The 23,944-nt window shown below is 37.6% G+C and overlaps 1 protein-coding gene across 2 annotated transcripts in view; it reads left to right on the top strand.

Annotated features, from left to right (window-relative positions):
* Cp (ceruloplasmin) overlaps positions 1-23,944 on the top strand; it is a 63,075-nt gene that overhangs the window by 11,768 nt on the left and 27,363 nt on the right. For both annotated transcript variants that reach the window (XM_048452601.3, XM_048452602.3), the window contains exons 4-10: positions 1-174; positions 1,464-1,718; positions 3,330-3,501; positions 11,621-11,760; positions 12,807-12,959; positions 14,006-14,223; positions 22,647-22,797. In XM_048452601.3, coding sequence (XP_048308558.2) covers positions 1-174; positions 1,464-1,718; positions 3,330-3,501; positions 11,621-11,760; positions 12,807-12,959; positions 14,006-14,223; positions 22,647-22,797 — 1,263 coding nt within the window. The remainder of the gene's footprint in view (positions 175-1,463; positions 1,719-3,329; positions 3,502-11,620; positions 11,761-12,806; positions 12,960-14,005; positions 14,224-22,646; positions 22,798-23,944) is intronic.

The following is a 23,944-nucleotide window of genomic DNA, read 5'->3' as shown; positions in this document are numbered from 1 at the left end:
ATTCTCTAGATAAGGAAAAAGAAAAAGATATTGACCAAGAATTTGTAGTAATGTTCTCTGTGGTGGATGAAAATCTCAGCTGGTATCTAGAAGGTAACATCAAAGCCTTCTGCTCTGAACCAGAGAAAGTTGACAAAGACAATGAAGACTTCCAGGAAAGCAACAGGATGTACAGTAAGATTACAAAACATATAGCAGATTTGTTTTAATAATTCTACCAAGATTATTCTCTGACATGAATAATCCTAACCTGAGGCCCTATTTGAAATAGGATTATTGAAGTAAATGTTTAAAATTAGACTTAAATTATAAATAATCCACCTATGTTTAATAAAATAACTTAGATCACTAATTCTAAAAAGCACCCCCTTTACAAACTATGTTGCCCTCATCAGGACCCCTGTTCTATATCATTTAAATATTTAGTTCACTTTGTGTCTCCTAGAAATGCCTTCTTCACAGCCCACGTTTTTTCTTAATTCTCAGGAACATAAAGAATGAAATTAGGTTATTTATCCCTGAGAATTATCTGGTAAATTAAGAATCTTAACATTAGTTACACCAAAAAGCATAGATTTTTTAATTTAGCTTTTTAAAAAATAATCTCTTCCAAATTAGAAAAATGAAGTTATTTCCAACTTTCTATATGAAAGGTTTTGTTTTGTTTTCATCTGACATGAGTGTCTCCTTCCTACACATTTCATCTTCTCTCTGTTATCCTTCTAACAAAAGCAGATATTAGAAAAATATCCTCAAATTTCTAGTCTGGATGAACATGGTTTGGTACCACCGTCACATTTGGTCCTTAACATTAATGTTTCTACCCGTGAATTTCCTAGGATTTCCAAATTTGAAAAGTGACTCTCAGTTTCTTCCAAGGGTCTCAAGCCATACTGCTTTTGAACTTTCAGGTCTTCCTGGCTTTGGTCCCTGCTGCCCTTTCAGGAATTTCTTCTTCTCTCAAATTTCTTTAAATTGTGTCTTTCAATATTAGAAATATTTCTACTTGGTGTTCTTATTGCAAAAGAAATTTATTAACTCCAAAATGTCCTAAGCAAAAAGAAGAAATTTAAATCATCTTCCTTGTACCTTCATGCACAGTTAGTAACTGATTATTAAATAACTTTCAATATTTTATCTTTAACTGTGTATTCTCTATGTATGTTTATATTTATATTTATACACACACATGTGAAATCAATGTAAATACTTTATAAACATCAGAGATCAAGTAAATTTTATTTCTAATATTTCATTAATCTTCAGTATTGTATTGGCAATGAGCCTTAGCATAAAATAAGTTCCCATAATGAAAGAGTATGTGATTGATTAACGATGTCTGGCATGGATATGGGATAATTGCAAGTGTGGCAGACATTTTCTATACCAAATTGATTCTCTTTCTGCATCACTATCCCAAGCGCCAATGTCTATTAGGCAAAAATTCTAATATTGACTTGCAGCTATGAATGGATATACATTTGGAAGCCTTCCAGGACTCTCTATGTGTGCAGAAGACAGAGTGAAATGGTATCTTTTTGGTATGGGTAACGAAATTGACGTGCATGCAGCTTTCTTTCATGGTCAAGCACTGACCAGCAAGAACTACCGTACTGATGCAATCAACCTATTCCCTGCCACCCTATTTGAAGCTTATATGGTGGCCCAGAATCCTGGAGTCTGGATGATCAGTTGCCAGAACCTAAACCACTTGAAAGGTAAATATATTCACCTCTACTTAGCTGTCACTTGTAAAAACAGTTGTATATTAGTAACTGTACTAGTAGAAGATGGTTGAGGAAAAGCAGAATCAAACAGCTGATTAGGTAATCTGAACACGGAACTATACTTGTTTTATTTTTGTAATGTTTACATCATAATGTAATAAAATCAGGTAAGCCTGGGATTTTTATTGATTTTATTGAGGTATACATTTTTTTCTCTGCTCCCTTTCCCTGTCACTCCTCTCCCCTTCAGACTCTCCCATGGTCCCCATGCTCCCAATTTACTCAGGAGATTTTTGTCTTTTTCTACTTGTCATGTAGATTAGATCCATGTATGTCTCTCTTAGGCTCTCATTGATGAATAAATTCTCAGAAATTTTGATTTGTGGGCTGGTTTTCTTTGCCTTATGTTTAAAAACCACTTATAAGTGAGTACATATGATAATTATCTTTCTGGAGCTGTGTTATCTCACTCAGAATGATGTTTTCTAGCTCCATTCACTTGACTGCAAATTTAAAAATGTCATTATTTTTTTCTGCTGTATAGTACTCCATTGTGTAAATGTACCACATTTGCCTTATCCATTGTTTGGTCAAGAAGCATTTAGGTTGTTTCCAGGTTGTGGCTATGACAAACAATGCTACTATAAACATAGTTGAGCACATGTCCTTTATGGTACATTTGAGCAGGTTTTTTTTGTGGAGGATATATACCCAAAAGTGGTATGACTGGATCTTGAGGAAGGTGGTTTCCTAATTTTCTAAGAAATCGCCATACAGATATCCAAAAAGGGTGTACCAGTTTGCACTCCACCAGCAATTCAGGAGTATTCCCTTTACCCCACAATATCTCCAGCATAAGTTGTCATCAGTGTTCTTGAGCTTAAGCCTGGGATATTTATAAAGTAATAAGATCTGAAGAAAATATTAATTTCTGGAATATAGCAATGACTCCTGCCATGAAAATATAGTATCACTTGTAGTTTCTCAATGTAAAAATAGAGTTCTGTAAAAGCAGGTTTACACATTATACTGTAAAGTAGCTTGTACCTTTTTTTTTTACTTGTGTCAGGTAAAACTAACTGTGTTATTTGTGATGTATCTGTTCTTTGTCCTAGTTTGTGAAAATAATTTCTGTGTCTGTAGCACAAAGTATAAGAACATTCTTAGTTCTGTTTTATTTTACATTCTTAGTTCTTAAAACCTATTTGTGAAATTTTCTCCCAAGGACATTAAACTTTGAAAAACTTACTTCTTGAAAGGCAATTCCCCCAAAAGACTATTATTTTAAAACATCCAGCCCCTCAAAATAAAAGGCTGGTTCTATTAAAGTTCTAGTGGTCATGTGACATTGAATCACTGGACTCTCAAGAGGAATCCCATGACAACTGGTTTCTTACTCTGAAAACTTACATTTTAATGTCCCTTTTTATTCATAAACACATTAAAAGATTTGTCTGTTTCAAAATAAATTTTTCATCGGTAGTCTGTTCATCGGTGTTTGTCATGTTTCATTGCATCATCTCTCTTAATGAATTTGATTTCTACCTGTCATCTCATCAGCAATTGCCACAACTCACAAGAGCCTTCTCTATGGTGTTTCAGCTGGTTTGCAGGCCTTTTTCCAAGTTCACAACTGTAACAAGCCCTCACCAGAGGCTGACACTGGGGAGAAACATGTGAGACACTATTACATTGCTGCTGAAGAAATCATCTGGGACTATGCGCCTTCTGGGACAGACACCTTCACGGGAGACAACTTAACAGCCCCAGAAAGGTAGTGGCCCTCCAAAGGTCATTTCCTTTATGAGTAATGATATTAAGTGCCTATGTAGGGCTAACTGGCTATATATATATCCATTCATCTTCAGAGAAATGTCCATATTTGTTCTTTGCCCAGTTTTGAATGGAATAATTTGTTTCTGTTGGTATTTATTTTTTAGGAGTGCTATATAGCCAGAATATTAGTCCTTCATCAGATATTCAACAAATGTTTTTCTCCTATTGTGTAGTCTTTCACCCTCTGAATGTGTTGTCGGGGTCTCTGTCCTGCCAGTTTCCTGCAGTCATTAAGTCCCAAAGAAATCACACAGAGTTCTATATTAGTTATAAACTGATTGACCCATTAGCTCAAGCTTCTTATTAACTATTATAACTTATATTAGCCCATTATTTTTCTCTGTTAGCCATGTGGCTCTGTACCTTATTCAGCTAGGCAGTCTCATTTTGCTTCTTCTGTGGCTGGGTCAGGACTGCAGACTAGGACTTTGTTCTACCCAGAATTCTCCTGTTCTCCTTAACCCACCTCAACTTCCTGTCTGGTTGCCCCACCTATACTTCCTGCCTGAATACTGACCAATCAGTGTTTATTTAAAATATAATTGACAGAATAAAGACCATTGTCCCACACCATGAATTGTGTCATCTGCCACACACAGGTTACACTTTCTATGTGCCTGCATTTTATTACCTGATACATTCTTCCTTTCTTAGTCTTCCTTTTCTATCTGCAACATTCCACAAAGCAGAAAAGATGATATATCAAAAGTTAGCAGGCACCATTGAGATGACTCAGTGGGTCATTAGCAAGCCTGATAACTGAGGACCTACAAGGGTGGAAGAAGCCAGCTGATTCTTGAAAGTTGTCCTCTGATCTTTACCACTTTTACAACACAGCACACATGGGCACATGTACACAAAATAAATAAAAGTGATTATTTTTAAATGTCTTCAAGATTATGCCATTAATCCATGCCTATATATGTAACAGTACTGTTTCACAGAAATTTTGTTTGTGACCAATCTTTTCAAAAAAAATCCCCTTTTAAAAAGTTTAAGAAGTTTATTTTGTGTTACTGCATGTTGGATAGTTGACTCTGGCTGTGGACAGGTCTGTGACTCTCCTAAAACACAGAATTAAGTACCAGACAATACTGACATTCGCATGACAATTCCCAAAACAGTATCTCCGACCTAAAAAAGTCTTACAAATTTCAGATTTGTATTTCCATTCTCTTTTTTAATTTTTTATTACTTTAAAAATAACACCAATCAAAACTCCCACTTCCTCCCCTCATCCCACTTTCTCCCACTCTGCCCTTCCCCTCCCCCCACTCCCTCCAGTTCTAAGAAAGGGCAAGGCACCCTGCCCTGTGGAAAGTCCAAGGCCCTCCCCACTACATCCATGCTGAGCATGGTATGCATCCAAAGAGAGTAGGATCCCAAAAATTCAGTACATGCAGTAGAAACAAATCCCAGTGCCATTGGCCGCTCAGTCTGCCCCAACTTTCAAACACATTCAGAGGGACCAGTTTGATCCCATGCTCATTTATTCCCAGTCCAGCTGGATTTGGTTAGCTACCATTAGCTCAGGCACACTCTCTCAGCGGGTGAGCCCCTCACGGTCCTGACTTCCTTGCTCATATTCTACCTCCTTCTGATCTTCAAATGGACCTTGCAAGCTCAGTTCAGTGCTCCAATGTGGGTCTCTGTCTCTGTCTCTGTCTCCATCTGTCACCAGACGAAGGTTCTACGGTGATATTCAAGACAGTCATCAGTCTGACTACGGGACAAGGCCAGTTCAAGAACCCTCTCCTCCACTGCTCAGGGTCCTAGCTGAGGTTATCCCCGTGGACTCCTGGGAACCCCTCCAGAGTCAAGCCTATTATCAACCCCAAAATGGCTCCCTCAATTAAGATATCTCCTTCCATGCTCTCATATCTGTTCTTTATCCATCTCCACCATTCCACTCCCCCAAGCTCCCAACCCCCCTTCTCCCCTCTCCCTCACCCTCTTCTCTTCCCTCTACTCTCCTCCTCCCTAACTCCATGCTCCCAACTTTTGCCAGGCAATCTTGTCTGCTTCCAATTTCTAGGTGGATCTATACACGTTTATTTTGGGGGGTTCATCTTATTACTTAGCTTCTCTAGTATCATGAACTATAGGCTCAATGTCCTATATTTATGGTTAGAATCCACTAATGAGAGAGGACATACCATATTCATATTTTGGGGTTTGGGTTATCTCACTCAGGATAGTGTTTCTACTTCCATCCTTTTGCATGCGAAATTCACGATGTCATTTTTTTAACCACTGAGTATTACTCTAATGTGTAGATGTGCCACACTTTCTTTATCCATTCTTCTTTTGAGGGGCATCTAGGTTGTACCAAGGTTCTGACTATTTCAAACAATGCTGCTATGAACATAGTTGAACAAATGATCTTGTAGTATGATTGGGCATCTCTTGGGTATATTCCCAAGAGTGGTATTGCTAGATCCTGAGGTAGGTTGACTCCAAATTTTTTGAGAAACTGCCACACTGATTTCCAAAGTGGTTGCACAAGTTTGCATTCCCACCAGCAATGGATGAGTGTTCCCCTTATTCCACATCCTCTCCAGCATAAGCTATCATTGGTGATTTTGATTTTAGCCATTCTGACAGGTGTAAGATGGTATCTCAAATTTGTTTTTATTTGCATTTTCTTGATAGTTAAGGAAGTTGAACATATCCTAAGTATCTTTTGGTCATTTGGATCTGAGAGGTAAGTCAATACCCACAAGCCCAAATAGCCAGATGCCCCACTCTCCATGACCTTATCAGTGGGCCAGAACCTTGGAGCCCCTCCATAACTCCCTAGCTTTTCTTGCCAGCCAGCTGGGAGTGTCCCTGCTGCTAGACTTTCCCCCAGTCTATCCTGCCCCTAAGCCTGCCTTTTCACCTGTGAGGTCCTTGGAATCCTGCAACACACCTGCTCCAGTGCTGAGGGGATCTAAGAGAGGACGGACCAAGAAAAACTCCCAAGTACTCAGTCAGTCACAGCAAAGATTGGACCAAGACACCAAGACTCTGTTGGCCTCATTTGAAGGAAGAGATGGGCAGGCACCAATGCAAGAATTCCTCCAACATCCTGAAAAGCAACGTGGTAACACCAGAATCCAGTGAACATGCAGCAGGAAGACTTGAACACTCTAACCCAGAAGAAGTAGAAGAAAACTATTTTAAACGTAACCTTATGAAAATGATGGAGACCTTTAAACAGAAAGTGAAAAACTCCCTTAAAGAAATGGAAGAGAAGACAAACAAAAAGTTAGAAGAAATTAATAAATCCCTAAAAGATAACCAAGAAAACCAAGAAAAAGCAATCAAACAGGTAAAGGAAACAGTTCAAGACTTGAAGACTGAAAAGGAGGTAATAAAGAAAACACAAACCAAGAGAAGGCTGGATATGGAAAATCTGGGTAAACTAACAGAAACTACAGAGACAAGTTAAAACAACAGAATACAAGAGATAGATGAAAGAACCTCAGGCGCTGAATATACTATAGAGGAAATAGACTCATTGATCAAAGAAAACATTACATCTAACAAATTCTTAACACAAAACATCCAGGAAATCTGGGACACCATGAAAAGACCAAATCTAAGAAAAATGGGGGTAGAAGAAGGAGAAGAACTCCAGTTCAAAGGCCCAGAAAATATATTCAACAAAATTATAGAAAAAAAACTTTCCCAACCTAAAGAAGGATATCCTTATAAAAGTACAAGAAGCTTACAGAACACCAAATAGACTGGATCAAAAAAAATCCCCCTTGCCATATAATAATCAAAACACAAAACATACAGAATAAAGAAAGAATATTAAGAGCTGCAAAGGAAAAAGGTCAAGTAACATTTAAAAGTAAACCTATCAGAATTACTCCTGACTTCTCAATGGAAACCATGAAAGTCAGAAGGTCTTGGATAGATGTGATGCAGACACTAAGAGACCATGGATGCAAGTGCAGACTACTATATCCAGCAAAGCTTGCATTCACCATCGATGGAGAAAACAAGATATTCCATGAGAAAATCAGATTTAAATAATATGTCTTCATAAACCCAGCCTTACAGAAAGTACTGGAAGGAAAACCTGAACCCAAGAAAGCTAACAACACTCACAATAACGAAGACATCTGATAACTCTCCACCAACAAACTCAAAGAAGGGAAACAAACTAACACTACCACCAAAAAATAACTGGAGCTAACAACCACTGGTCATTAATATTACTTAATATCAATGTACTCAATTCACCTATAAAAAAAAGGCACAGGTTAAGAGAATGGATACAAAAACAGGATCCAGCATTCTGCTGTTTACAAGAAACACACCTCAATCTCAAAGACAGACACTACCTCAGAGTAAAGGGTTGGGAAAAGGTTTTCCAATAAAATGGACCTAAGAAACAAGTGGGTGTGGCTATACTAATATCTAACAAAATTGATTTTAAAGTAAAATCAATCAGAAGAGATGGAGAAAGACACTTTATACCCATAACAGGAACTTCATCAAGTTGAAGTCTCAATCCTGAATATCTATGCCCCTAATATAAAAGCACACACATATGTAAAAGAAACATTACTAAAACTCAAACCACACATCACACCCCACACACTAATAGTAGGAGATTTCAACATTCCTCTTTCGCCAATGAACAGATCAATCAGACAGAAACTTAACAGAGAAATAAGAGAACTAACAGACGTAATGAATCAAATGGACTTAGTAGACATCTATAGGACATTCTACCCAAACAGGAAATAATATACCTTCTTCTCAGAACCTATGTAATCTTCTCAAAAATACATTTCCACTTTCTTAACGACACCTCAACTTAGATGAGGCATGACCAAACTGAATTCACTGTCTCCAGTTTCCTCTTCACTCAATGAACAACTTCTCCATCTGACCCCATCATACCTACCTGAAAACTATCCTAACTCCCTTTCCTTCACCAATGCTTCTTCCTCTGTCCATCAGGTACAGTTCTCTGAAAGCTACTTTCATCAATACTATGAAACTCCTCACCATCTTTCACTGTGATTTCCGGACCCAGAACTTCAACTATGGGTGCTGTCCCATAAGAAACTGTACAAATAAATGTGAGGATCACAAACATCTTGTCAACATTAAAAGTTTTTTGAATGTACAACAATCAAAAATTAATTAAAAACCTATTCTACTATGAGTGCAAGGTGTTTAAGGCAGTGTTTTCCTGTGACCTACCACATGATTTCTCTGCAGCCTTGGACCTGAATGCACAACAAAAACCCTTTGCACCCCATGTGCCACTGTGCCTCACAGAGTCATCTCAGCTGCCTGAAACAACTCATATCAGATTCAAGGCTACTTACTGTATGTTATAAAGTACCGTGTTGTAATTGTATATACAAAGATATCTGCTCTTATACAAGCATGATATACTTACAGCAAACTAAACCTCACTATTTTCCTGTTACTAGAAAGCAAGTACAAACTGGCATTTCTTTGGATTGTATTTGATGCAATGTTTGATTTTGAAAAGTTTTATTTGAGTTGGGCAGTGATGGCACAGCCTTTAAATGCAGCACTTGAGAGGCAGAGGCAGGCAGATCTCTGTGAGTTCGAGTTCAAAACCATACTGCTTTACAAAGCGAGTTCCAGAGAAACCCTCTCTTGGAAAACAAAACTAAACTAAACAAAAATGTTGCTATTTGAGTTGGTGATTTGATTTTTACATATACACACACAAAATTGTCAAATGAATTTTTGCTTGAGATTAAAACAGAATGACCAACAATTTCTGAAATGACCTTCAACATACTTGTACCATTTTGTACTATATATTTTCATACTAATAATTATAAAACCAAAATATTAATCTGCACCCAAAATGTTGAAGATGTTCTACAGTATTAGATATTCAACCAGAACTGCATTCTTTTTTTAAGGAAAAACAAGCATTTATGCATCTCATAAGTATACAAATTTGCTTTCATTTTAAATAAATGACAAAATTATATATATTTCAAAATTGTCTCAAAATAAATTTATGGTTTTTTATCTACAATATTCAATTTGCAAACCTATTTTAGATATCTTTGTACCCAGGGTCTTGTAAAAATTTCTCAGACTAAAGGTAGCTTAGAGTAGGAAGGCTCGAGGAGCCATGCTGTGGAACATGACACTCTCACGGTGTATTTTGTCTTGCTCCTTTGTATCTCCCTTGGGCTGTTGCTTGCTTGGAATCTTCCTATTCTTTCTCCCGACCGTCCACACAACACCTTTAGAACATCATTTCTAATAGCTTTGCAGTGGGACCTAAACTGCTTTTCTCAGGAGAAATGTTCCACAGCACTCTACTTCGCGAACTATATGCAAACAGTTTGTATAATCAGAGCTTGGTCTGCTCTGAGAGACCCAGGTGTGTTCCATGTGGATGTGAAATTCTGCTTGTCTTTCACTGTCTCACTAACATAGGACAGGGGGGTCCTGTCTAAAACCTGGTGCTCACCTATTTGTTCAAAAGAAGAGACAAATGGGTGGCTTTGTGAAAATCATATCATTTTCTGAAATGGAATTTCTGTGTTGGTAAATTGGAGAAAGCTAGGAAGCACACTGCGTTATCATGTGACTCCTAGCAAGTGAAAACAAGGACTCAGCTGTTGCTAGTACCCAGCAAAGGGCAGCTGCTACGCAACAGCATGGAAAGATTTGACTGCAGAACAGGAGTGGCACAGCCATATTGAAATTTCACTTCTCTTTAAAATGCAACTTTTTGGTTTTCTACTCATTTAACAAACCTCAAGAGTGGCCTAGTTCTGACTGTGTGCCTCTGCAGCAAAATTCATGTGAATTGTGTAATACAGCACTAAGCACTAGACGGACTTTTTATTCCCTTAAAATGCTATGTAAAACTTAAACGTATTGGCACAGGAGACCACTTCCTAGATATAACCCCAGCAGAACAGACACTGAGAGAAGCAATTAATAAATGGGACCTCATGAAAATGAAAACCTTCTGTAAAACAAAGGTCAACATGCTCAACAAGTCAAAATGACAGCCTACAGAATGGGAAAAGATCTTCACTAACCCCACATCAGACAGAGGTCTGATCTCCAAAATATACAAAGAACTCAAGAAATTGGTCATCAAAAGAACAAATAATCCAATAAAAAATGGAGTACAGACATAAACTGAGAGCTCTCAACAGAGGAATCTAAAATGACTGAGAGATACTTAAGGAAATGATCAACATCCTTAGTCATTGGAGAAATACAAATCAAAGTAACTCTGAGATTACATCTTACACCTGTAAGAATGGCCACGATCAAAAACACTGATGACAACTTATGCTGGAGAGGTTGTGGGGAAAAGAGAACACTTCTGCCTTGTTGGTGGGAATGCAAGCTGGTACAACCCCTTTGAATGTCAGTGTGGCGATTTCTTAAAAAATTAGGAAACAACCTTTCTCAAGACCCAGTAATACGACTTTTGGGTATATACCCAAAGGATGCTCAGTCATGCCACAAGGAACTGTGCTCAACTATGTTCATAGCAGCTTTGCTTGTCATAGCCATAACCTGGAAACAACCTAAATGCCTCTAGACCAAAGAATGGATAAGGAAAATGTAGTACATTTACACAATGGAGTACTACACAGCAGAAAAATAAATGACATCTTGAATTTTTCAGGCAAATGGATGGAGCTACAAAACATTATTTTGAGGGAGGTAACCCAGACACAGAAAGACAATTATCACATGTACTCACTCATAAGTGGTTTTTAAATATAAAGCAAAGAAAACTAGCTCACAAATCACAATTCCAGAGAATTTAGGCAACAATGAGAATCTTAAGAGAGAGACATACATACATAGATCTAATCTACATGGGAAGTAAAGAAAGACAAGATAGCCTGAGTAAAATGGGAGCATGGAGACCTTGCGAGAAGGTTGAAGGGGAGGGGGAGGCAGGGATGGGAGCAGAGAAAAATGTAGAGGTCAATAAAAATCAATAAAAAAAGACCCTATGTAAAGAGCCACCTTATTCTACCCTCACAGCATAAGCGACCCTTTTTTTTTTCTTTTGGCAGTCACTCGAGGGTATTTTTTGAAGAAAGTGCTACAAGAATTGGTGGCTCTTATAAAAAAATGGTTTATCGTGAGTACACAGACGGCTCCTTCACAAGCCAGAAACAGAGAGGCCCTGATGAGGAACATCTTGGAATTCTGGGTAAATCCAAGTAGAGTACTGAGGGCTAAAATACTTTCTTCTTGATGTTCCCAATCTCAGCAAGAAAAGATTCAGAACCTGCAGCATGATTTCTAGAAAGAAGTCAGGCACACAGACAATCAGGTACCACTTGATATACAGCAGCTCGTTACTTTGCCAAAACCAAATTATCAGCCATAAATCTTCACTGCATCATGAAGAGATGAGGGATACTATGTGATGATTTAAGTAACCGACTTAACCAAAAGAGTACTCTCTCAGAAACCAAATGTGGTCTTAATGATGACCCCGGCTGCACCTGTCCTAAAGGTTGTTCCCAGTGAGCTCTGACATCTCTCATAAATAAAAAACAGTCTAGACTCAAGAGACAGTCTTCCTCTTTATCTACAAGCTGGGTGGGTTTTGAAAGTGACTTCATTTTCTATGTTTGTTTTTTTTCTTTAAAGTAGAAATAGAAGTGGTTTTTACTACATAAAACTTTATTAAGAATTAGATGAGGTATTAGATATAGTAAGAATAAGATGACCTCAATAAATGTCATTATGGATATTACATAAAACATTTGTATACTAAATAGCTGTATCTTTACTCTATAATTGATAACAATAGTAATTTTAGACTTTTCCATTCTAAAACAATATTGTCCTGTGCACCCAAGACAATGCATCCTAAACTTACCCTGACTGGGCACAAAGGCCATGCAGTCCAGACTAGGGTGAAAAATGTGTAGATGCTCCAGGTGCTTTTTTTGAGGTATGTAGACATTATGGATTAGTTTTTGTGATAGCAAGCTTTACTGACTTGAAGAAAGATAAGAAACAAATTTAATTTCCCTCAACTTGCATTTAAAAAGTTCTTGCAGTTCTCAAATTTTCCACATTGTAGCAATAATGAACATTTTAAACACCAAACTTTCCAACTTGCCACACACATGCACCTTGATCCTGGAATACTTGTCAGGGGACACAGCTAAGGCCAGTAACTGTTTTGCATATTTTGTATGTCACACAACAAATAAAGATAACAAATGTTCTCTTTGTCTCTAGGTCCTGTCATTTGGGCAGAAGTAGGAGACATCATTAAAGTCACATTTCATAACAAAGGAAAATATCCTCTCAGCATTCAGCCAACAGGAGTGAGATTCACTGTAGAAAATGAGGGGACATTCTATGCCCCACCTTCCCACTCTCTGAAGAGAGGTGAGTAGGAAATCCAGTTCTGAGAATGATGAATGACAAATACTGCCCATTACTTTCCAGAATTATGCAAACAGTAAATAAACCTTTTTCTTATCCTTTCCAATTAGTTTACAGAATATTCTCTCGTAATTGGATAACTACTGACAATCCAATAAGAATTTAGTTGGGCTGTATCAATTATACATTTCTGAGATACTACTGGATGGATCTTTTTTAAAGTTCTTTCAGTGTTAAACTTAGAGACTCGTTTTTTGATATTTAAAAAGTACAGAAAGCTGTAACCAAAAATATTAGTAATCTATAATTTCATAGATAATCACACACATATATACACACATGTATTTGTAATCCTCCTGCTTTCATCTGTATATATGTAACATACTTTAAATATGATTGAGTTCACAATATAAAATATACTGGAATTATAATTTTGTGATGTTTGTACTCTTAACATTATAAGGATTTAATAGTATGATTTTAATGATATAAAATATTCAATAATGTAGATATACTCTAATACTTTGTTATTGAGATTTTCTAATGAAGTTTCATGATTTTGCCATCAATTGCAATGTGACTATAAGCAGCTTATTGAGGCTTTCTGGATTCAGTTTCAAGTGAAAATTTAGGTAATTTGCAAGGGATCACAGAATAAGTTTCTCTTAATTCTCAAATCACTTTCTGGTCAGTTTGGTCAGCAGAAAATGAACTGATTACCTCCTACTGTCAGGCAGTGTTCTAGCTCATAGGACAGAGGTGATGATACTTGCCATCAATATTAGTTCTTCTTGGAGAAAAATGAACATATTCCCTCTTTGTGCACAGAAAGGGGCGTTAATCCTTTGAAAGAGGTTTGGGGCAGGGTTGGGGCCTTCCTGAGTTTATCATCCCAGTTTGTCAGTTGTGACAGGACAACACAAGGGGGATGATATTCATATTGGGATCAAGGGACTTAGAAGTGGATTACTAAATTTAGCCTACTCCGTGGCTCAAAAGTCACATTAGAAAACACAAATGTAACCTCACTGATCTGACCTTTCTTGTAGGTATGCCTCATCCTCAAGCATCTTCTCATGTGGCACCCAAAGAAACTTTTATGTATGAATGGACTGTCCCCAAAGAAATGGGACCCACTTATGCAGATCCTGTGTGTTTATCTAGAATGTATTATTCCGGTGTAGACCCCACCAAAGATTTATTCACTGGGCTTATTGGACCAATGAAAATATGCAAGAAAGGCAGCCTACTTGCAAATGGGAGACAGGTAAGCTCAGGCTGGGGAGAGTGAAAATGACTCCCAATCTGCTCTAAATTATCACTAAAAGCAGAATTCTGGTCTTTAGGGCATTGAAGATTTTACATATGTATTATTTTAAATTTTCCTCAGATTTATAAGCTCTTTATTATGGTTGATTACAGTGTTTTACACTTGTAATCTCAATACTAGGTTAAGATGAGGCAGGAGGATCAAAAGTGTGAAACTATTCTAGGTTTCACAGTAAGATCATGCATTAAAGTTGTATTATGTATATTTTTCTGTTAGAAATACCTCAAGGTTATCAGAAATTGCATTATAAATGGAAGGCATAGTTTTTTTTCAGGTATTATTGTTATTATTAAAATTTTTCACCTTCTCCCCTCCTCCCATTTCCCTCTCCCTCCCTCTATTTTCTCTCCCCCTCCCTCTACTTCCCCTCCCCCTCCCTCTCCAGTCCAAAGAGCAGTCAGGGTTCCCTACCCTGTGGAAAGTCCAAGGTCCTCCCTCCCCATCCAGTTCTAGGAAGGTGAACAACCAAACAGACTAGGTTCTCTCAAAGCCAGTACATGCAGTAGAATCAAAACTCAGTGCCATTGTCCTTGGCTTCTCAGTCAGCCCTCCTTGTCAGCCATGTTCAGAGAGTCTGGTTTGATCACATGGTCCATCAGTCCCTGTCCAGCTGGCCTTGGTGAGTTCCCATTAGATCAGCCCCACCATCACAGTGGGTAGGCACACTACTCATGGTCCTGACTTCCTTGCTCATGTTCTCTCTCCTTCTGCTTCTCATAAGGACTTTGGGAGCTCAGTCCAGTGCTCCAATGTGGGTCTCTGTCCCTATCTCCATCCATCGCCAGATGAGGGTTCTATGGTGATATGCGAGATGTTGATCAGTATGGCTATAGGATAGGGCCAGTTCAGGTGCCCTCTCCTGAGCTGCCCAAAGAACAAGCTGGGGACATCTCCTTGGACACCTGGGAACCCCTCTAGAGTCCTGTCTCTTGCCAATCCTAAAACAACTCCCTTAATTAAGATCTATACTTCCCTGCTCTCATATCCAATTTTCATCCATCCCAACAATCCCATTCCCCCAAGCTGTCCCCATCCTCCTCTTCTCACTTCTCTCTACTAATCTCCCCTTATCTCCACCCCATTCCCACCCCCAAGGTTCTAGATTTTTGACTAGCAATCTTGTTTACTTCCAATATCCAGGGGAATAACTACATGTTTTTCTTTGGATTCACCTTCCTATTTAGCTTCTCTAAGATCAAGAATTATAGGCTCAATGTCCTTTATTAATGTCTAGAATCCACTAATGAGTGAGTATATACCATATTCATTTTTTTGGGTCTGGGTTACCTCACACAGGATAGTGTTTTCTATTTCCATCCATTTGCATGCAAAATTCAAGATGTCATTGTTTTTTACCACTGAGTAGTACTCTAATGCATATATATTCCACACTTTCTTTATCCATTCTTCCACTGAGAGGTATCTAGGTTGTTTCCAGGCTATGGCTATTACAAATAATGCTGCTATGAACATAGTTGGACAAATGCTTTTGTAGTATGATTGGGCATCTCTTGGGTATATTACCAAGAGTGGTATTGCTGGACCTGGGGTAGGTTGATCCCAAATTTCCCGAGAAACTGCCACACTGATTTTCAAAGTGGTTGCACAAGTTTGCATTCCCACCAACAATGGATGAGTGTTCCCCTTACTCCACATCCTCTCCAGCATAGGCTATCATTGGTGTTTTTGATTTTAGCCATTCTGACAGGTTTAAGATGATATCTCAAAGCTGTTTTGATTTGCATTTCCCTGATCACTAAAGAGGTTGAGCATGACCTTAAGTGTCTTTTGGCCATCTGAACTTCTTCTCTTGAGAATTCTCTGTTCAGTTCAGTACCTCATTTTTTAATTGGGTTAATTAGCATTTTAAAGTCTAGTTTATTGAGTTCTTTATATATTTTGGAGATCAGACCTTTGTCTATTGCAGGGTTGGTAAAGATCTTCTCCCAGTCAGTAGGTTGGCTTTTTGTCTTAATGACAGTGTTCTTTGCTTTACAGAAGCTTCTCAGTTTTAGAAGGTCCCATTTATTCAATGTTGCCCTTATTGTCTGTGCTGCTGGGGTTATACATAGGAAGTGGTCTCCTGTGCCCATGTGTTGTAGTCTACTTCCCACTTTCTCTTCTATCAGGTTCAAAGTGGTCAGAATAATGTTAAGGTCTTTAATCCATTTGAACTTGAGTTTTGTGCATGGTGATAGATATGGATCTATTTTCATTCTTCTACAGGTTGACATCCAGTTCTGCGAACACCATTTGTTGTAGATTTCTTTCTTCGATTGTATAGTTTTAGCTCCTTTGTCAAAAATCAGGTGTTCATAGGTTTGTGGGTTAATATCTGGGTCTTCTATTCGATTCCATTGGTCTACTTCTCTGTTTTTATGCCAGTACTAGGCTGTTTTCATTACTGTAGCTCTGTAATAGAGTTTGAAGTCAGGGATGGTAATGCCTCCTAAAGTTCCTTTATTGTATAAAATTGTTTTGGTGATCCTGGGTTTTTTGTTTTTCCATATGAAGTTGATTATTGTTCTCTCAAGGCCTGTGAAGAATTTTGTTGGGATTTTAATGGGAATTGTGTTGAATTTATAGACTACCTTTGGTAGAATTGCCATTTTTACCATGTAGATCCTACCCATCCAAGAGCGAGGGAGGTCTTTCCATTTTCTGGTGTCCTCTTCAATTTCTTTCTTCAATGTCTTAAAGTTCTTGTTAAATAGATATTTCACTTCCTTGGTTAGAGTTACCCCAAGATATTTATGCTATTTGTGGCTATCGTAAAAGGTTTAGTTTCACTGATTTCCCTCTCTGCTTCTCTATCCTTTGTGTATAGGAGGGCTACTGATTTTTTTTTGAGTTAATCTTGTAACCTGCCATATCAGTGAGGTTATTTGTCAGCTGTAGGAGTTCATTGGTAGAGGTTTGGGGGGTCACTAATGTACACTATCATATCATCTGAAAATAATGAAAGTTTGACTTCTTCCTTTCCGATTCGAAACCCGTTGATCTCCTTATGTTGTCTTATTGCAAATGCTAGAACTTCAAGAACTATGTTGAAGAGATTTGGTGAAAGTGGACAGCCTTGTCTTGTTACTGATTTTAGTGGAGTGGCTTTGAGTTTCTCTCCATTTAATTTGATATTAGATGTTGGCTTGCTATATATTGGTTTTATTATATTTAGGTATGATCCTTGTATCCCCAATCTCTCCAACACCTTTATCATAAAGGGGTGTTGAATTTTGTCAAATGCTTTTTCTGCATCTAATGAAATGATTATATATTTTTTCAGTTTATTTTTATGATGGATTACATTGATAGATTTTTGTATGTTGAACCAGCCCTTCATCTCATGAATGAAGCCTACTTGATCATAATGAATAATTTTTTAATGTGTTCTTGGATTATGTTTGCCAGTATTTTATTGAGAATTCTTGAATCGATGTTTATAAGTGAGATTGGTCTTTGTGTGATTTTGGAATCAGGGTGACTGTAGCTTCATAAAAAGAATTTGGCAATGACTCTTCTGATTCTATTAAGTGAAACACATTAAGGAATATAGGTATCAGCTCTTCTTGGAAGTTCTGATAAAATTCTGCATTAAAACCATAAGGTCCTGGGATTTTTTTTTGGTTTGGAGGTTTTTTATGACAGCTTCTATTTCCTCATGACTTATAGGTCTATTTAGATTGTTCACCTGGTCTTGATTTAATTTTGGTAAATGGTAATTATCTAAAATCAGTCCATTTATTTTACATTTTCCAGTTTGTGGCATATAAGCTTTTGTGGCATATAAGTTTTTTTGTGGAATATAAGTTAATGTTTCTCTGAATTTCCTCCGTGTCTGTTGTTATGTCCCCCTTTTCATTTCTGATCTCTCTCTGCCTTTTGATTAGTTTGGACAAAGGTTTGTCAATCTTGTTGATTTTCTCAAAGAACCAGCTCTTTGTTTCATTGATTCTCTGGATTGTTTTCTGTGTTTCTATTTTGTTGATTTCAGACCTCAGTTTGATTATTTCCAGTCTTCTACTCCTCCTGGGTAAATCTGCTTCTTTTTTTTCTAGAGCTTTCAGCTGTGTTGTTAAGTCACTAATGTGAGCTTTTCCATTTTTTTTAATGTGTGCACTTAGACCTATGAACTTTCTTCTTAGCACTGCTTTCATAGTGTCCCATAGGTTTGGGTATGCTGTTTTTTTATTTTCATTGAATTCAAGAAAGACTTTAGTTTCTTTTTTTATTTCTTCCCTGACCCAGGGGTGGTTTAGTAGTTGACTGTTCAACTTCCGTGAGTTTTTAGGCTTTCTGGGGATAGGATTATTCTAAAATTATAACTTTATTCCATGGTGATCTGATAAGACACAGGAGGTTATTAATATTTTTTTTGTATCTGTGGAAGTTTGTTTTGTTACCGAGTGTGTGGTCAATTTTTGAGAAGGTTCCATGAGATGCTGAGAAGAAGGTATATTTTTTCTTTGGGTGGAATGTTCTATAGATGTCTGTTAAGTCCATTTGGTTCATTACTTCAATTAATTCTCTTATTTCTCTGTTAGGTTTCTCTCTGATTGACCTGTCCATTGGTGAGAGAGGAATGTTTAAATCTCCTACTATTAGTGTGTGTGGTTTAATGTGTGCCTTGAGTTCTAATAATGTTTCTTTTACATACGTGGGTGCTTTTATATTAGGAGTATAGATATTCAGGATTGAGACTTCCTCCTGATGAATTGTTCCTGTTATGAGTATAAAATGTCCATCTCCATCTCTTCTGATTGATTTTAGTTTAAAGTCAATTTTGTTAGAAATTATTATGCCACACCCACTTGTTTCTTAGGTCCACTGGCTTGAAAAACCATTTCCCAACCCTTTACTCTGAATAGATGTCTGTCTTTTTAGGTGAGGTGTGTTTCTTGTAAACAGCAGATCCTGTGTTCGTATCCAATTTCTTCGCCTGTGCCTTTTTATATGTGAAATGAGTCCATTGATATTAAGTGATATTAACTACTAGTGGTTGTTAACTCCAGTTATTTTTTTTTGTTAGTACAGTTTGTGTGATTCCCTTCTTTGAGTTGTGCTGGTGAAAAGTCACTAGATGTCTGAGTTATTGTAGGCAGTGTTGGCAATGTTGGATTCCTTGGGTTGTGATTCTATTTCTCTCTGTAAGGCTGGATTTGTGGCTATGTATTGTTTAAATTTGTTTTTATCCTGGAATATTTTGTTTTCTCCATTGATAGTGAATGATAGCTTGGCTGGGTATAGTAGTCTGGGATTCCATAGTCTCTTAGTTTCTGCAGTACCTCTATCCAGGACCTTCTGGCTTTCATGGTTTCCATAGAGAAGTCCGGTGTAAGTCTGATAGGTTTACCTTTATAAGTTACTTGACCTTTTTCCTTTGCAGCTCTTAATATTCTTTCTTTATTCTGTATGTTTTGATTATTATATGGTGAGGGGATTTTTTTTGATCCAGTCTATTTGGTGTTCTGTATGCTTCTTGGACCTTCATAGGAATATCTTTCTTTAGGTTGGGAAAATTTTCTTCTATCATTTTGTTGAATATATTTTCTGCATCTTTGAGCTGTAATTCTTCTCCCTGTTCTACCCCTATTATTCTTAGGTTTGGTCTTTTTATTGTGTTCCAGATTTCCTGAATGTTTTGTGATGAGAATTTGTTGGATTTGGTGTTTTCCTTGATCAGTGCATTTATTTTCTCTATGGTGTCTGAGATTCTGAAAGAAAGCATCTGAGATTCTTTCTTCTATCTCTTGTATTCTGTTGTTTATGCTTGTCTCTGTTGTCTCTGATCATTTACATATATTTTTCACATCCAGTCGGCCCTCGGTTTGTGTTTTCTTCCTTTCCTCCATTTCAGTTTTCAAGTCTTGAACTGTTTCCATTATCTGCTTGATTGTTTTTTCTTGGTTTCCTAAGGTATCTTTTAGGGATTTACTCATTTCTTCAAACTTTTTGTTATTCTTCTCATACATTTCTTTAAGGGAGTTTTTCATCTCCTGTTTAAGGGACTCTATCACTTTCATAATATCAATTTTTTTCTACTTCTTCTGGATTAGGGTTTTCAAGTCTTCCTGTTGTAGGCTCGTTGGGTCCAGGTGTTTTCATGTTGCTTTTCAGATTGTTGGAGGAATTCTTGCATTGGCGCCTGCCCATCTCTTCCTTCAAATGCTCTCTGGTGAATCTTCTGGTACAGGATCAGGTCCCCTTGTTGGCCAGGGACCTCTCAGACAAAAGGCCTACCTTGCTGTAGGCAGGCTATTGAAACAAAGGAACTCCCGGCCGGTTGCACTCACCACCCAGTCCTGGCTTCCCAACAGGCTGAGCTGGGGGATCTTATGGCCCTGAAGAAGGAAGGAAGAAGGGGGGAGCCTGGGCACAAGCTGGTATGGGTTAGAAATAGAGTAGCAGTAGCAGGGGAGAGAAGCCCCTGCAGACTGACCCGGAGGTTTAGGGGGTTGATGAATGTCTGTGCTCCGATTCCTGGGCTTCTGCCGCAGGTCAGGAACACTCTCACCCCTCTGATGGAACTTCTGGTACAGGCTCAAATCCCCTTGCTGGTCAGGGACATTGCAGATTGAATGCATAGGTTTTTGTGATAAAATTAGCAATAAGAAAATAACCGCTTGATACATCATTATAATCCCATAATTGTTTTTTCAATCTGCAAAATATTTTATGTTGTACCTCTGAAGATAAGGGATCCTGTCAGGTGATCCAACACAGCTGTAGTTCCAGTCTTTGGGAAGTAGTGGCATAAAAATAAAGAGGTCTAGACTATTCTCAGCTACTTAGAGTGTGAGGCAGTTCAGGCTACAGGAGACCCTGTTTCAAACAAACAAAATAAAAAAGATAGGGTCTCCTAAATTGGGCATGGAGACACATGACTGTAGTCCCAGTTTTTGAGAGAGAAAAGGACCACATTTAGCCAGGTATCATGACACATGCCTTTAATGCCAGCACTTTTGAGGCAGAGACAGGTGAATCTATGCAAGTGTCAGGCTAGCCTGATCCACAGGAATGACTTTCAGGACAACCAGGATGATATAGAAAGCCTATCTCAATAAAACAAACAAACAAGAATCATATGTGAGACTAGTCTGGGTTATTGTAGACTTTTACACAGAGATGAGAAAAATATTTGCTGTTTTCAGATAGACCACTGATGGACCAAATAAGTGATCCTACCCATGTCTAGCTTGGTGAACCAGTAGCTTTACCTTTACTGGAGTTACTTCAGAAGCTCGAGTAACAAAAATGTAGCTCATGTAACATTATGTAGTAACATAAATGTAAACCACCCAGAAATTCACCCTAACCTTCAAGTTGACACCTTAGCTGGCCTATTGCATGTTAATAATCATATTGTTCACTTGAATAAATCATGAGAAAAAAGACAAACAGGACTTCGGTATTCTCTTTCCTGCGAGTTCATTTGCTTTGATTCCATGGACTGATTGTCTTCAGAATGACTGGACCATCCACCAAACTAGATAGTTTTTCTACTTCGTTGTTCATTTTGTTTTAATTTGCCTGAATGTTGTGTGAATCCTTCTTCCAGCTCATTGTCATGCCATTTCCTCATTGAAGATGATCTGTGTGGGTTATAGGTATCCTTACTGGTTTTGAGAATGCAGAAGTCTTTTTTCCTGATTCCATCACACAGATATTCTTATATTAGATTTTATCAGAACAACAAAATACCCAAGACAAATAACTTATGAGGGGTCTCTTTGTTTTAGAGGGGTCAGTCACAGTTAGCTAGTTCCATTCCATTTTGAGCTATAGAGAAACAGACATGCATATGGTCGAAGAAACTCGTTCATCCTCATGAATAGGTGTGTATGAGACATGGGAAGAAAATGGGGAAAGGAGAAAGGAAGTGGGAGAGGGAGGAAAAGAGAGGGAGAGATGTGCTACAAAATTCAATGATACAATCTGAGTGACATTGTCCTTTCAACTGGGCCCAAATTAAATTCTCCATTACAATCCAATAATGCCATCAGCTTGGAATTAACCAGTTACCACATAGCTTTGGGGACATTTCAAATCTAAATCACACCTCTATTTGAGTAAATTATTTTTTTAATGGTTTCAATTTGTATAAACAATGTGGGCATGAAGGAAGATGGAAATTTGAAATTCTAAATGTAAGATGCTCATGTTACCCTACTAAAGCATGAGTCCTCAATAGACACCAGTGAAAACTTTGGTGATCAAGTGAAATCTGTCATGAACTAAATATTAAAGGGGAACAGAAACTTCTGCTGAAATTCCTTAAAGTGGTTTGTACCAGATAATTATGTATGTAGAAATCTTTTGCTTTACTCACTTTATCTTCACCTGATTGTTATTTTGATTTGCAGAAAGATGTAGACAAGGAGTTCTACTTGTTTCCCACAGTGTTCGATGAGAATGAGAGTTTACTCTTGGATGATAATATCAGAATGTTCACAACTGCACCTGATCATGTGGATAAGGAAGATGAAGACTTCCAGGAGTCTAATAAGATGCATTGTAAGTACTACATCTCTTCCACCTGTCAGGTTACTTCAGCAGCACATAGGTAATAGTACCAATTAAATCCAAAGTGAGATTTTTTTAAAATTACTATTCAATAAACAACTTAACGGTGCTCTGAAAGCAATGTCTTAAATTTTGAAACAAACAAACAAAAACCCTCAGAATAACCAGATGTAGCAGACATGTTAATGAGATGAATGTACCCTTTCTTAAGAAAAAAAACCCACTTATTTATTTAGAGAGGCGAGGCGAAGGGAAGGACTGAGGGAAGGAGAATAAAACAAGCCATATTGTCTGTGGAGGTCATAGGAGAACATGCACAAATCAGTTTTCTCTACCCAGAATTTGGGTTTTGTTGGGCCGCACAGCAAATTCCTTTATCAGCTGAGCCATCTGGCTGGCCCTGCAATGTGTTTTAGGGATCCCTATGTCGACAGTCTCAGCTTTGCCCCAGAGCTTGTTAGAACTACAAATTCATGGACCCACTTTGAGTTACTGAATTATAAACACTGCAGTAAGTTCTGGGAATCTGTATTTAGCAAATACTTTAATTGATTCTAATGGCATGCTCAATTTGAGAATAATGGGTTAAATGCTATTCTCATTTGTAGCCCAGTAATGAAAGGCTCCTTTTATTATTTTCAGTTATCCAAAAATATAAACTCTTTCATTGTGATTCAATGAAACTCTGACATCATGATTTTCACACTTGATTGCTCATCAGAATCAACTGACAACTTTTAAAACTCCTAACACCCAAGGAAACCTGCATCACTTTTATTTGAGCATCAAATTTTCTTTTATGTTTTAGCTAATTTCTATATGATTAGTTTTCAGAGATGGTGGGCTAATTGTTCCAAAGACTCACACCATTTGGAAAGAACAGTAAACATTTTCTGTAGCTGTCAGAAATAAAAATTGTAAAGTTTCAGTACCAATTCATAGTTTTTGTTATTTGGATGTTGCTTTTTTGTTTTTGTCTTAAGCTAGAATGATTCTACTCACACTACCCAAAATTCTTAAAATATTACTTTAAATTCTACATTTTGCATTTTGGACATGACAAGATTATTTTCTTTTGGAAACAGTAGTGAGAAAAGTTTTCCTATACAAGACTGTCCCTGTTTTCCAAGATGAATCA

Source organism: Myodes glareolus, chromosome 20, assembly GCF_982192425.1.
Source record: "Myodes glareolus chromosome 20, mMyoGla1.1, whole genome shotgun sequence".
Classification (NCBI taxonomy): Eukaryota; Metazoa; Chordata; class Mammalia; order Rodentia; family Cricetidae; genus Myodes; species Myodes glareolus.
This window is presented reverse-complemented; position numbering and strand designations above follow the sequence as displayed.